The following is a 14,492-nucleotide window of genomic DNA, read 5'->3' on the forward strand; positions in this document are numbered from 1 at the left end:
TATAATTGCCTCGTCTTAAAGCTAAAATAAATTAAGCATGCTACCCATTCCACAGAACCACATGAAACCATACATTTTAGTTTTGTACAGTGTTTATTGAGCCAGGTGACAAATGATGTGTAAAAGACCATCATCTCTAAGGATGAAGTCTTTCACACATTTTCTCAGAAGTAATGTGAGGGAAAGGTAAATGATCGTCCCATCCTGAAGAGAAAGGTGTTGTGTTGTGGAATGATTTAAAAATGTCTACATCGATCTTTGGTGCCTACATTTTCGGCCCTTCCCACTGCGAACAAGATATCGGTGAGTGTGTGTGTTGGGAGGTGTTCTCCTCATTCTGATAACATGATCAACTGGTTTGATGAGGATGATATTTCTCCTGAATACAAAGGAGGCACTTTCTCTTGACTGAGGACTTGAGGCAAAGCCGACGTTTTCAACACCTCACGGTTCAACTGAAGAGCAGCTTGAAAATTCAAAAAGTCACTCAGCCAAACACTTCCCTTAATAACTCCAGTCATTTGAATTGCTTAAACATGACACTGAAATAAATAAAAACACGCTACCCTACAGGCCAAGTAAGAAAGGAAAAATGATGTGGCACAGACCATGAAAGAAGGTTAAGGTCAGTCATCGGTCATGGAAACGTCTCACTGAAGACCTGAGGTACGGTTATGGCACTTTCCTGGCCACTAGCGACAGGAGAAACGACAAAAGGTTTGTTTCTGTTGGCAGGGAGAAGAGCAGACTGCTCTTAAATAACTCCCTTAAGCTGAAGAAAGAGGATCAAATCTAGGGCACTGACTGCCATAACCAGTTTATAAAGCAACTGGGCTCTAGTGGAGCAGCATCTAAAAGCCTACCGCCACAAGAATCTAGGTCCTATTCAGAAAACAAACGATTCCAAACAAACGATCTGCTGACGATTTCAACGAAGACGGAATCTTTATCAAGTTTCTTGTTTCGAATCTTCTCGAGTGGACACCCTCCCCCAATGACATTCAATAATGGCACAATCACTACAATCCTCTTTTTTGTGATTCCTGATTAGTAGGATCAGGGATTTAGGAATCCCCCTAAAACCTACGGAGTAAAAGCTGGAGACCCTAACCGTTTCGCCCAAGTCCACGGTCTTTAGCAGCCTCCATCCTTGTACGAGGGACTTTGGTTTGACAATTTTCTAGTGGTCTGCGTAAACATTGGTCTGAGATATGTGCTTGGAACCAGATTATTAATTCCAGTTTCCATGAAGTGCCTTCAATTCTCACAGCTTTTGTTTTACGATTTTTTTTATTATCATTATTATTATTATTAGTTCAAAAGCATGGACAAATTTCAGCCAGTTCTTCCGTGCCTTTTTCACTCGGAGTAGTAAGGTAAATTCTTTCTTTTTTTTTTTTTGCATATGCATCATGGAAAGTGTAACACACTGAAAACAACTGTCAAGTAACCAGCTCCTTAAACCCTTGCACAATTCAACTGCAATCCATCGATAAAACAAACCAAGGGACAAAACAAAAAATGTATAATAGTAATAAAAAAAAAAAAAACACATACCAAGAACATAGTTCCTACTTAAGGCCTGTACAAACGGAAACAGGAATTGTGAAGTCACTTTTTTTTATCCACCTGCAAAAGGCCACAAATCTGATTTAACCTTGAACTGTATTTGCCTTTCATTATTTTAACACTATTCTATATTTAATTTAAAGGGAAAAAAAATAACTATACAGTATCATTCAAACCAACTGCATGTCTGACACCAGTTCATTCCCTTCATGTACTTGCTTGGCTCCAATGCTCCAGCCCTTTTAATTGAAGTGAATTAAGCGAGGTGTTTGGGGTTTAGCTCAGACTCACAGCAATTTTTTTATGTCTGAACCTGGCTACGTGTTCGTCTGCATTAACAAAAGCACATCTCCAGGAGCAAAAACGATGGACCTCTTCAATCACCCAATCACAGGCTTGTCCAGAGACGGCAGGAGGTCAGTGATTGGTTCACACACACAATCTGCTTCGCCTCCCCCAGGCAGAGGCTTCTCTCACCAGGCTCTGCAGAAGGGGGTGTTGATTGACAGAGCCCGTCGGGGCTCCACCCCCCATCGTCACGACTGCATGGTTCCCTTTAGATACCACATGCCTCCCTGGGTGGCGCAGCAGTCCTGCATATAAAAGAACAGTGCAGTGAAGAACAGTTTACAACAGAGCAAAACCATTCAAAAAAATAAACGTGAAAGCAGTTCGAACATGTTTTCAAATGCACACTACATTGGGCATCTAGGCATTCAGTGAATTTAAGTGGGAGGGAAATATGCCAGCCGTTCTCTAATCTCTCTCATGCTTGGCTGTGTACATTCTGGAGGGTCACCTTGAGCAGCCGGTCCACATCAGCTTTGGTGACGTTGTCGCCCAGTTCCTGAGTGAGACGACTATGCACCAGAGTTCTCCGGACCCGGTAGTTCTTCTTAAATAGTTCAAAGAGGATCTGCCGGTACTGAAGGAGAAAAAAAAAACATAAATCTTCAAAAAACAGACACTATTATTTAGATAGGTAGGATCCTCTAAGAACAACTTGACAAAATCCCTCTTTATCACCTTTACTATTATGACTTATGGAAGAAGGCAGTCTCTAACACTGCCTTGAAGCAATACCCCAATGAATTACTTTTTGAGGCACAAGGCATCAAGTCATGAAGGCCTATTCGGACATGGAGCGCTTTTAGATATGAAGCACCATTTTGTTTTAAGATTTGATCAATACCATGTCCTCAAGCCTTGATTCTACACTGTGCTGACAAAGAGCGCTAATAACACAAATGCATTATGGTAGTGAACTCTGAAGTAAATGTCCTGAGTAAGGGTGGGGTGGGTTTTAATTGGTCTGCGCAGGCTTTACCCTGTCAAAAGTTTCTCCGGACTCCCACAGGGCAAAGACCTTCTGCTCGTCTGCGGCAGCTCTGATCTGAGGGGGGAACTGCAGGAGGAAACAAAGACAGAAAGAAAAAAAATCAACCACATACACACACCACACACTGCCCATAACATGATCTGTGGAACCACGGTCAGAACCACACAGAGTTGCATACTTTACAAAGAGGAGTTTAATATAAGATTACACAGAGGAACGAATATTGAGTAATTCATTACCCTTTCATAAAAACATCCACAAGAAAACTGTGTTGAAAAACAGACAAGAGGATAGAAGAGTAACGTGGGTGATATATCTCCTGACATATTTGCGTGTTCCCACAAAGTCAGATGTGATTGAGACTTGACACAACTTGTTTAGAATGCGTTGTTGAGTGGTGGGTGACATCGCCAACAGCGCTGGCTTTCTTCCTAAAACCCGCCCAGAGGGATTAAATTCACCAATCACCATCTCTGTTTTCTTTTTGAATTTGCACCTGTATAAAGAGCTCCACCTTTTCAAGGCATTTGATTGGTTTCGAATGTTTTAAATGAACAATACAAACTTCTGTTGCCTCAAGATGGACACTGTAATAGAACACTACAACCACTGTAGTGTTTTGGAGCCAGAGTTCTATTACAGCCAGGATGGCCATCTGGACAGGGAGCATAGCTGGTCTTGGCCTGGACAGAATGTTCTACAGAACACCTCAATTAGGTTTGTTCCATATACTGACAGCCATTGTGTCATCTAAAGGACACAAAAACCTCACACCGATACTCTCAGATAAACCACAACAGGAACTGCACAATTCAATTTCAAGGAAAATCTGTTCCACAACGACAACCTTGTAGAGCTAATTATAGCTTCTATCCCTGGAGTAAGAGAGTTCAACCATCCAAATAACTGAGGTGTGAAACTAACAATCAGCGCTCCCTCATAAACAACTCCCTCCTCTGCTAGAGGCTGCAGGCTGCTCTCCTTACGAGCTAATGCGCTTTGTCGCTGCTCTACCATTAATAGCAATTATATAAGCCTGGGCTTCCTAGCCGTCTCACCACACCCCCCACTAGTTCATGCACAAAGCAGGATTAACCCAGGTCTTACACCAAAACAAAACTGGATTAAGGCCCATCGGGCCTCTCCTTCTGTCAAGGAGTGTCTGCCTGGCTCGCAGTTGAGGAGATGGACACACAAGTTGCACGGCAGCATTCTTAGTGAAACCGATTTCCTTCATAGTAGAATGCCCTTTCCAGAAGCTTCTTTCCTGACACAATGAACAACAGGCCCCCAGCAGGAGTCCAAACCCTGAAATATGATGCCCGGGCAGAGAATGCTGGAATTCAAATATACAAGAGGAGGCGGGGCCTTCCACGTACAACGGTCAACGGCTCACCTGAACACGTGAGATGTAACCGAGAAGAACTGAGGACTTTGAGGGAAAAAACGGTCACCGACTAAACAGATCATGACGAACACACACCCACCACTCCTCACATAATGGAGGGAGGAAGATCTAACGGCTTTCTGTCATGTAACCCTCAGCCATGTCTGTGCACATGTGAAGAGGAGAGAGAGGGACCACATACGAGGAGACTGCTTGTAGTACAGACAAAGGTCTTTCTCCGGTGGCATTTCCTGCATCGTATTAGACTGATGGGATGGGAATTCAAACAATGTCAGCCTCTTAAAATGACATTCTACCTGGGGCTTGGATAAAGTAAAATACAATGTAAAGACTCACCGATAATAACATTGGGATAGTTGTGGTAATTGATATGGTAAATGGAACTTCCACTATGTGGAAACCAGCAAGTATGAAGTCTAAGCTCAGAGCGCACACCTCGGCAGCCGAATTGACACAGTAATGTGCCTGTGGCAGATGCACACAGAGGACAGTGCTTTAGCATCCGGGCCTGTCTCTGCTTGCGGCTCAAGTCATGGCAGGCTCCGATGAACAGTAGAGAGGTCTAATATTTCTCAAGTCAACTGGGTATATGGTTCTCAGATTGGATGATGCCATTAATTAATCTCTCCTGATAGCAGTGAAATATGACCTCCAGCTGGACAGGGAACCTTGCACTTTGCACTGGTCTGGAGATCTTTATTGTCAGGGATTTACTCCCACACCATTTGTTACATGAAATACACTCAGAAGACTTATGACAACTCCAGTGTGAAATTCTGCTGTAGACCCTTAAAATGAAAATGTTCTGCATGCAGGATGGGTGCGACCTGTGAATATGGGCTCTTTCCTCGCAGTCAATAGTAGCGCCATAAACCTGCCAAACTATTTGGCACATAAGATTCAGAACCTGAAATGCCATTATAATTAATCCCCTCCATAAAATCCCCAAACTGGGCCCAGTACTGCGGTCTCCAGTCCTCAAAAGCCTTTGAGAAAACGGCTTTGATTGAAAGTTTTCAACAGGCCCCAGGTCTGGGGTATTTGCAATAACAAAATAATAGCTCTGACTTTGTCTGGTACTACCGCTCTTCCCAAGTTTGTTTCAAATCACATTTGTCTCCTTTTATTCCCAGGGCTCTCCCAACACAGGTTGTCAGTTCTAGTAATGGATGAAGAGAATGGTTAAGCTTCAAACAAACATCTAGTTGAGAATCTAGAGGACAGTTGGGCCGAATCTCGATTCTTCCCCTTGCCCCTTTTTCTTTGTCTTTGTCTTTGTCTTAACCCTAGCACTTGCAAGTGCTGTCATTCACAGATATCAAACGTAATTCGTGGATAATAAAGTTATCTGTACACATGCATGGAGTCAGGCTAGTCCTAGCAAGCTACCATATAATGCAATGGAGTGGTGGCATACGTGCTAGCTGTAACCTAAAACTACTGTTTAAAAGCTTCAGTTAAGACCTACAATACTCTGCATCGTTCGTGTAGCACATTTCAGATCAAACCGAGTCATTATAAACTTATAAAAAGTTGTGTAGATAGCTTTATTCATGTAAAATATTCCTCGCTTCAAGCAGCCATGTTTTTTTGAAAATTCCCGAGCTGGTTTCGCTGTGTGCTCTGGGATAGCCCTTGGAGGAGCAAGTAAGGTCTCAGATCATCTTAAATCTAAGGGCCATGTAGCCCTCAATCTTATCCCTTAATCTTGATCAAATTGGGTATTGAGACACCACTAGCTCTCACATGAACGCGCAACTTCAAGGGTAAGGGGGAAGATAAGGGGCAAGGGGAAGAATTGAGATTGGGCCTACATCAGTTTCTTTGAGTCAGCTTGAGGCTACACGAGTTAGCTTATATATCTGAGGAAATGAACAGCACTGCTCTCCACAATATCTTTAATCAGTGAAGCCTCTAGGAACTCATGCTATACTTTGGATTCTAAGCTTTTCCATTTTCTTTTCCTCTCTTGGAATATGACCTGCATGTATCAGACCAGCAGAAAACACTGTTCTGTTTTTACTCGGACATGAAGTCATTACATACACCAATAAAACCATGTGGAAGCCTGAAGTGCCTATAGCACTCTTCTTCCCCCCCCCAGCAGCAGTGGCATGTACTCACAGGCACCAGGATCTGTTTGCACTGGTTTAGCAGGATGGCGTCCTGCAGCGCGTGGTCCGAGACCGGGCCGAACGGGCATTGGCCCGGAGGCAGGCTGGCCAGGTGCAGGTTGAAGAGGCGCTTGACTTCACTGAGCGTCAGCACGAAGTGCCGGCGGAAGGTGGAGCGCACAAAGTCTTGCAGCTCCGGCCCGGGCGGCGAGTGGCCGTTCTGGGGGTCGGGGGAGCCTGGGTAACCGTTCAGGGAGCCGTTGGGGATGGAGGCGGCGGAGGTCTGAGTGTCGGAGGTGTCCATGGGCTCCTCGGAGTCGCTGAGGGGCTCCTGCTTGACACGGACGGATGGCGAGGAGGTGGAGGCACTGGCATTGCCACCGGGGGCAGAGCCTTTGCGGCGGGCGTCCATGTCCCTCTGCAGCGTGGCGTGGTTGTCACGGGCACTCTCCCGTGCGGACTTCACACGCTGCTCACCAGTCACATGAACTGGTTCTGAAAAAGGCCAGCCGAACCACAAGGATTAGGAGCATTCCATGACTAATGATTTCATACACAAATAATTTCTTTGCAGTGTGTCTACCTTGATCAAGTCAGCTCCTGAATGAAGGCTGGGTTTGTTTTAACATTCTTGAGGCAGGTTTCTACCACTTGAGATTCATAAATTAATGAGAAAATGCCTCAATATTGCTCATTACCACACTGACAATGTGTAATGAAACCTCCATCAAATATATATGCTAATTATTCATTCAAATGTACTCAAGGCTACTCTATTGTGACATTGACACCGTCTTGATGACCTCAGTAATTTGTCTAAAGTCCAGCCGTATTCTGTACAACCAGCAGGGCTAAAGTGCAGCACTGATAATTACATCACCATCAAAATGGCCTCTCTTCTCCACCTCCAAAGGCTTCTATCTACGGCAGACTGATCATGATAAGCAAGGGAATGGCGACACAGGTAGAAAACAACATGCCCTAACATGGACCACTGGAGTGGGCTGACCACAGACCTGGTTGAGAATCTTTATTTGGTGCAAAGTCCTCCTTGGAGAAATTGAACACCTTCTCTAGCCTGTGGGAAACACAAGAAGTTCAGTGCCCTCACTTAGCTAGAGTGGATAATGGTTATGTAGGGGTCTATTGTCTCTGTGTCTACTGGTCTCACTTAGCCTGGATGCCCAGCCACAACATGTTCTGCCTCTGTGCCACGTCTGGGTGCTTCTTAATGAAGTCGTGGTCGCTGGGCAACAAGAACTCCCAGCCACGGTTGATCCTGGGGACCGCCATCTGCTCTAGGAAGTCCTTCACGTCCTCTGGGGGTAACTAGGCAGGGGGTAGCATTTCATTTGATAAACAAAAATAGCCCTTCCATGTACTGTTAGCACATGTACAGTAACACTGTAGGGTCTAGGCTGGGGAGATCAACTGGCCCATACTGTTGTTGTGCTCATGAGTTCACAAACAATTAGGCTAAACATCATTATTTCTTCATCAAGCAACATTAGCACAATGAATGAATTATTGCATGTTGTATCTGAAATGCATACATAATCATAGTTATCGCTGTACTGTGCTGTGCTGCCGCAACTACGGAGAGCACTGTGAAATAAGGAGCTGTTTCAGGGTGAAGTTATGAGAAAAAGTTGTGCGTTCATCAGTACCTTTATGACGGCAGCCACCTCCTTCCTCATCACTGAGCGCTCCTGAGTAAACCGCCACATCTAAAAGAAGAGGACAAGCGCCAGGGGCACAGATGAGAAGCATGTTCCAACAGGGCTGTGAGAAAACCAAACTGTTCATCACTCGCATCATGAGACAAGGACTCACCACAAAGTCTCTGCCCCTGCAGAGCACCTCAGCAGGCACGCCACTGTGGGGGCTGCAGTTGGTCTTTGGGTAGAGCACATCACTGTGCAGGAAGGAGTAAAGCATCATTAGCTCTGGCCTAATAAGCTCTCTATTAATACAGTGGTCTTTGGATAGAGCACATTGCTGTGCAGAAAGGAGTATAGCAACATCAGCTCTGGCCTAATCAGCACTCTATCAGCACTCTATCAATACAGTGGTTTAAAGAGTCTTTCACACAATATTGACTAAGTGTTACAGCCTTCCAATAATCTACACATGCTCACAGATTCATGGTCATTTAGTATTATCCGATTCACTGATCCCTTTGATAATGTGTACGATGATAATGACAAGATTCTATAGGAAATTTGGTCATCAGTTATATCTATTTACTTTATGTTGAAAAGTGTTGAAAATATGCATAGTCTTTGCAAAGGAAGAGTACAAGTAACTGAAACAGATAGCACTGAAAGAGATTGGAGCTCACCTCTTGACAACCCAGTTTCCCTGTACGAGCATCGCCACCTGCTGGATGCAGCGCAGTACTGACGTGGAGTCTGTGCCTGTAGCTAGAAGGCCCATTAGGTTGGCAAAAGGCATCACCTTCACTGTAGCGACAGGAGAAAGAAGAAAGAAAACACACAAATGAAGAGAAATGTGTTGCGAGTCGATCTTTCTCAGCATTTAGAATCAGGGGGATAAGTGGGTGAAGTTGTGTTTTGAGCCTTTAAAACAAAACTATTAGCCTTAAAGACACTTTCCATACGAAACAAACAGGACAAGTGAGGATAATTGTATATATGAAGTATTGGGCTCAACACCGATTAACAGTGCATTGTTAGATATATCTTATGTACTATTCCTAACCAAAGTAAGTGGTTCCCAGTAGTAATAATTCATGATTGGCAGAATCAAAATGATTATTTCAGCTAGATGTCATAGCAGTTCCTCATAACACAAACATATCATATCATCTAATGCTCCGTCCCCCTTGCCAAATACCTGATCAAATTTCACTTTCACTTCAAAAGCTGTGATGGAGAAACCTCTCAACGTAAAAAGTAGATCAGAAACTAACATTCTGATATGCAATTACAGCTGGCAAACAGGCTATTCCTTTATACCATTGCTGCAGTAAGACATAAATAACACTAAATTGTTGTGTTTCTGAGGGCAAAGTGACTTGTTCACCGTTCTTCATGAGGGTCTTGACCTGGTCACCGAGGGGCAGGGTACGCAGCTGAGCCATCGAGAGCACGTTGCTCGGGCCAGTGGGTTTCACACTGGAACATCACAACACAGACAGGAGGGGTCATGTGACTTGCACAGTAGTCTGACTTGTATTTACCCAGGCTCCTTAGCGGCGCACAATCTGCCTGAGCACTAACAGGCACAACAATTGACGCTTTGGTCTGTGCAGTGTCATTACAATTATGTTCCAAATAGAAGTGAATGAGGTTGTTTGCACTCATGTTAAAATGGGACCAAATACGAAGGACAAAGAGAAGGTTGAGACTCATACTCACATCTTCTCCTCTGCTACTGGAGGCATAAGCATGGCCAAGTACTCACTGCAGAGTAAAGAGAAAAGCATTTTAAAAACAACCAAGACGACTGCTTAAATCACTTACAAAATAATTCATGCTGCAGTGAATGTGTTAAATAATGTACCTATATAGGCTACATAAATAGTACTGAAATATATACCTATATGAATGCCCTTCGGTTCAACTCAACATGGCTGGCCTAACCTGCTTATAAATACTTGTGGGCAATCAGTCCCCTAACTGTGCTCACCTTGGTGTCTTCACCAGCTCAGTGCTCTCTGTAGCACCCATGGACTGGCAGAACAGGTACTGCCGCTCATGCTCAGAACGTCCATCCTACACAACAGGGGTAATGGTAGTACAGATCTCTTATACTACAAACAAACACTCAAATTCGGAGCTGCTGTATTCTGCTCTGAGAATAGAGACTGTATGTGCGTGAAATAGTGGGACAAATGTGTATGGTTTTCAATGACCTCTAGAAAATGTAAGGGTGCCTTTGCATCTACTTTGTTTTGTCCGGACCTTTGGGTTTTTTCTGTTCGGTCCGAACCAAAAATAGCAGGTTTGAAAAATGCCTTAAACCACGGTCGACCAAATGAGGTGGACCTGAACCATGGTTGGTTTCCTTTTTATGATGACCTGGATTCACATTCTGGGCTCTCGCCCAACAAGCTCACCCATTAGGGTGGTGTAGTCAGACGCACACCCGTCTACAAACCAATTAAGGTCAAGTATAGGGATATGCAGCCTGCGTAGGTCATGACAAGAAGTAGGCATGTTATGCAAAGTTCTTAAGTACGCTGCAAAATTTCAATGTGAAACCAAAACCAACTGTATCAAATGTATAACTAAAAAAACAACCTTGGTTCAGACCACTATGTATGAAATCTCAAACCAAGTCAGTAAATGTGGTCACATCTTTACTGATGGAATTATCTTTTTAGTACAGATTAGATCATCAAAATCAATAGTACAATCACCTTCTGCAAAACACTTCACTGTAACAAACCAGTTTTGTGCAAATAATCAATGTGAAACTCATTAGACAAACATCTCCTACACCATTAAGAGCTCTGTTGATAGCTCAACATCAATCAGTTGAGAACACCAAACAACCATGCCCAGAGAACGATTTGGGGTCTAACGTCTTCAATCTATCTGCAGTAAGAACTGGCAAGAAAAATCTAATACTCTAGGAAATGTACCTTTACACCATGGTAGTGGAGATGCACCCAGGGCTCCTCTGCGCACTTCTTCTGCAGGAAGTCGTAGGACTGGACACGACGCTGGCGAGCCTGCTCAGACTCCGGCCGGGAAAACCTCACCTGCAGGGGACAGTACAGTCACAGCTAAATCTCTGTATGACCACTTTACACACATGACAAAAAAAAGATAGTCTGAGAAGTGTAAATATTTGAGATTGTACGATTATGATGGCCTGATGTCTTGTAGAGTGTGTTAATGTTTGTGTTTGAGTGTGTGTGAGTGAGTGTGTGTGTGTGTGTGAGAGTGTGAGTGTGAGTGTGAGTGTGAGTGTGAGTGTGAGTGTGAGTGTGAGTGTGAGTGTGAGTGTGAAAAACTTACAGTGATCTGTTTGGTATCTTCCTCAGCCTCATCCTGAGAGGAGTCACCAGCTACATTGAAACAGCAACAAACGAGTCCACACATCAACACACATTTAAAACATTTTAAAGGACATACAGTTAGCTCTTGGTATTACTTCGAGTCCAACAAGTTCTCACTGTTTCCTATTTACAAAGCCCGGACTGTGTACGAACACCAGTATTTTTTTACTGCAAAAACTCTATGGAGCCCTATGGAGCAATTAGCAGAATTAGACTGCACCTCTAATACACACTAAAGGCATTATTAGTCTCTTTTGGGCAAATAACTTCATTTCAGCTTATGAAAATGTCTTCGTCTTAGTTTTTTATAACAACCCTGGTACTGCCTATGCATACAAACTCAAATCCCAAATCCAGCACACCCCTGAGTATAATGAATCAACCAAGCTAACCAAGTGTTCCGTCCTACCTTCTTTCTCCGCCTCCCTCTCGCGATGTTTTGTGTCTGCTTTGTCCAGGTAGGAGAAGCTGGGCCTCATTTGTAGGATCCCCTGTAGTGGTGTGAGGTGGAACTCACCTGGTAGCAGTCAACAAAGGCAGGTTGTCAGGGTGTGGTTGCCTTACTGCTTAAGCATGTTTGTTTGGCAGACAACACCACACTAAGCAAGTGGCAAATAAGTGGCCACTGTCTTAACACATGATGGCATAGAAACTGAATGATGTTAAATTCTCATAATTTTGTGGAACTTCTGGTCAGGACAACACACTGCAAGAGGTTAACTAAAAGCCCATTGCAAAAAAAATGCAGACAATCCCCTTGAATTCAGTATGACAACATAAACTTACCTTTGCGAAAAATGGCAGCTGCATAGCGAGAAGTGTCAGTGGTTGCCTGAATAGATTGTAAGGTTTGTTTGTCCATCATTTTTCTATTCGAAAAGAAAGAAATTGCATGTCACTTTTGGACAATACTAAATAAAAACAAATTAACAGCTGATGATTTTGTTTGAAAAGCATAGACCAATGATGTATCAATGCTGTAAAGTGATAACAAAGCATCGAAACATCATTGGTCCTGATAGCAGCAGCACTTCAAAGCACCTATGGTAACATCCATCTCACTCACACAGAATACAGGTTAGACTCTTCACAAGAAGTGCCATCAACATTGAGAGCAATCTGTTCCCCTTTACTGCGGCAGTAGTTTGAGCCCATAGTGTCCATGGCCACCTCAAGCTCAACCTGTGCACAGAAATGCAAGAAGTCACTACTGTGCCTAAATGGGTTGCCATATGATATGCAGCTGAAAGCATTAGCATTACTACGCATGACAGCTTTTGATTGTCACCTCACCTTCTGTTGCTTAGGCTTAATTTTGGCAGATAAATGATGTGCATCATCATACGTCATAGTTGAGGGGCGCACAGGATACTAAAAGAAATGAAAAAAAAAAGTCATATGCACAAGCTCAACATTAAATCCAATCCAAGGTCCAATTGACAAGGGGCATCGACGACGCGCCCAGTGTTTACCTGAAACAGATACAGCTTCTCCGAAAGACTTTTGGCCAAGTAGACGTCAAACTAGAGCACAAAAACAAACAGTCAAACAAACAAAAAGATAATTTGACCTGATTTAAATGTTTATGATACACCAAGACACACTTAACCCCAACAGCTCATACTGAGAACAAACATTCTGAATAGTTGCTGAGTTGTACTGATAGATAGTGTTTATCTATTCTGTTGTAAAGTTAGGAGGAAACCTTAACGGCAAAATCCGCATACCTCTTGTATGATGGGGTCATCGTCATCCCCGCTGGCCATGATGAGAGGACAGGGAGGAACCTCTGCAACAGAGCTCTGAAGTCCAAACCTAGGATTCACGAAATACCGTGGCACTCACTTTGTGATGGATACTGAATGAAACATACACAAGCACAACGCTGGCCTCATCTTCACGGTGTAATGCGAGTAGAGCCCGATTTTCTGTTTAAAATGACTTGCGACAGCAGTCTATCGTTTAGCATCAACAAAGCTGACACATCCAAATCCTTTGAAAAGTCGGACCTTTCATTATGAACACATGGAAGAAGACTATAGTCGGACTAGCTCACAAGGTTTGCTCTTTTAACGTACAAAATATCAAGTTCAACCAGCAAACGCATTAGCTAAAGAGCAATACGTGTGAGTGCTGTCTGCTATAACGTTAAGTCCTCAGCTGTTGGAAACATCGGTTAAATTGTTATACTTTCGTGACTAAAAGGATGGTATGTTTACACAGAAAGTTTACTAAAAAAAAGTACGATCATCATTAAGAGCAGACTGTAAGGCTAAATATGTGGTTTCAAATGCTGAGCTAGCTGCCTATTGCTAACATACGCTAGTCAACCAGCGTTAGCATTAGTAATTGATCTTCAGTGAAATGATGTAAGAACGTGTCATTTCAGACTATATGTTATTCGTACATTCTGACAATATTATATTGCTTGTTTCGTTGACGCCGTAACACTATTTGAATATGCTGGTGAGATATAAAAAACTAAAATTAGTTGATTTCAGCAGCATAGCAGCTGGTTTTACTTGCAAGATGACTGTCTAACAAGCTAATGTTAGTAGAGTTGGTTGAAAATTCCATGCATCTGTACAGGTAACGTCATGTTTACTTTAACTAACCTCTGCCGTCTAACTGATCCAACAACCTATAGCCATCCGTTAACGCATGACGGTTATGGACATTCTTCCAGAAAGTCACCTAACAGTGGATAACTTTTAAAACGATAAGTTAGCTAGTTAGCTTGCTAGCTGCCAAATAAGTATTTTTCCAAGGCCTGGTTAACTGTGGTACCTACATTTACACAGGCAATTAATCCAGTCTCACCTGTAACACAGAGATCAAGATCTCCTCAGAGTCCTCTACTCTACGTGTTTTGACCGCTTCAGCAAAGCACAAGCCTGTCTGTGCTGAATATGTCAATGTGTGAAATCTGGGTCTAATGCTGCCATGATGCTGATACCAGTAATGTTACTGCACAGACACGTGGGGAGGAGCTGCTGTTTTACCTTTCCCATAATCCCGTGCTAAAATACACAC

General features: G+C 43.3%; 1 protein-coding gene across 1 annotated transcript; it reads right to left on the minus strand.

Annotated features, from left to right (window-relative positions):
- Window positions 1-131: 131 nt before the first annotated feature.
- On the minus strand, window positions 132-14,405 carry polr3e (polymerase (RNA) III (DNA directed) polypeptide E). The gene is made up of 21 exons (XM_080836021.1): window positions 14,280-14,405; window positions 13,187-13,274; window positions 12,932-12,982; window positions 12,753-12,830; window positions 12,526-12,641; window positions 12,246-12,328; window positions 11,869-11,976; window positions 11,419-11,468; window positions 11,040-11,159; window positions 10,082-10,167; window positions 9,811-9,855; window positions 9,476-9,567; window positions 8,772-8,892; window positions 8,264-8,345; window positions 8,098-8,157; window positions 7,602-7,759; window positions 7,447-7,508; window positions 6,441-6,925; window positions 2,897-2,974; window positions 2,369-2,494; window positions 132-2,162 (listed from the first exon to the last, which is right to left on the minus strand). The coding sequence occupies exons 2-21, from the start codon at window positions 13,223-13,225 to the stop codon at window positions 2,106-2,108; spliced, it is 2,097 nt and encodes a 698-aa protein (XP_080692147.1). The 5' UTR covers window positions 13,226-13,274; window positions 14,280-14,405; the 3' UTR covers window positions 132-2,105.
- Window positions 14,406-14,492: the final 87 nt, after the last annotated feature.

This window comes from Sprattus sprattus (genome assembly GCF_963457725.1).
Source record: "Sprattus sprattus genome assembly, chromosome: 3".
NCBI classification, from domain to species: domain Eukaryota; kingdom Metazoa; phylum Chordata; class Actinopteri; order Clupeiformes; family Clupeidae; genus Sprattus; species Sprattus sprattus.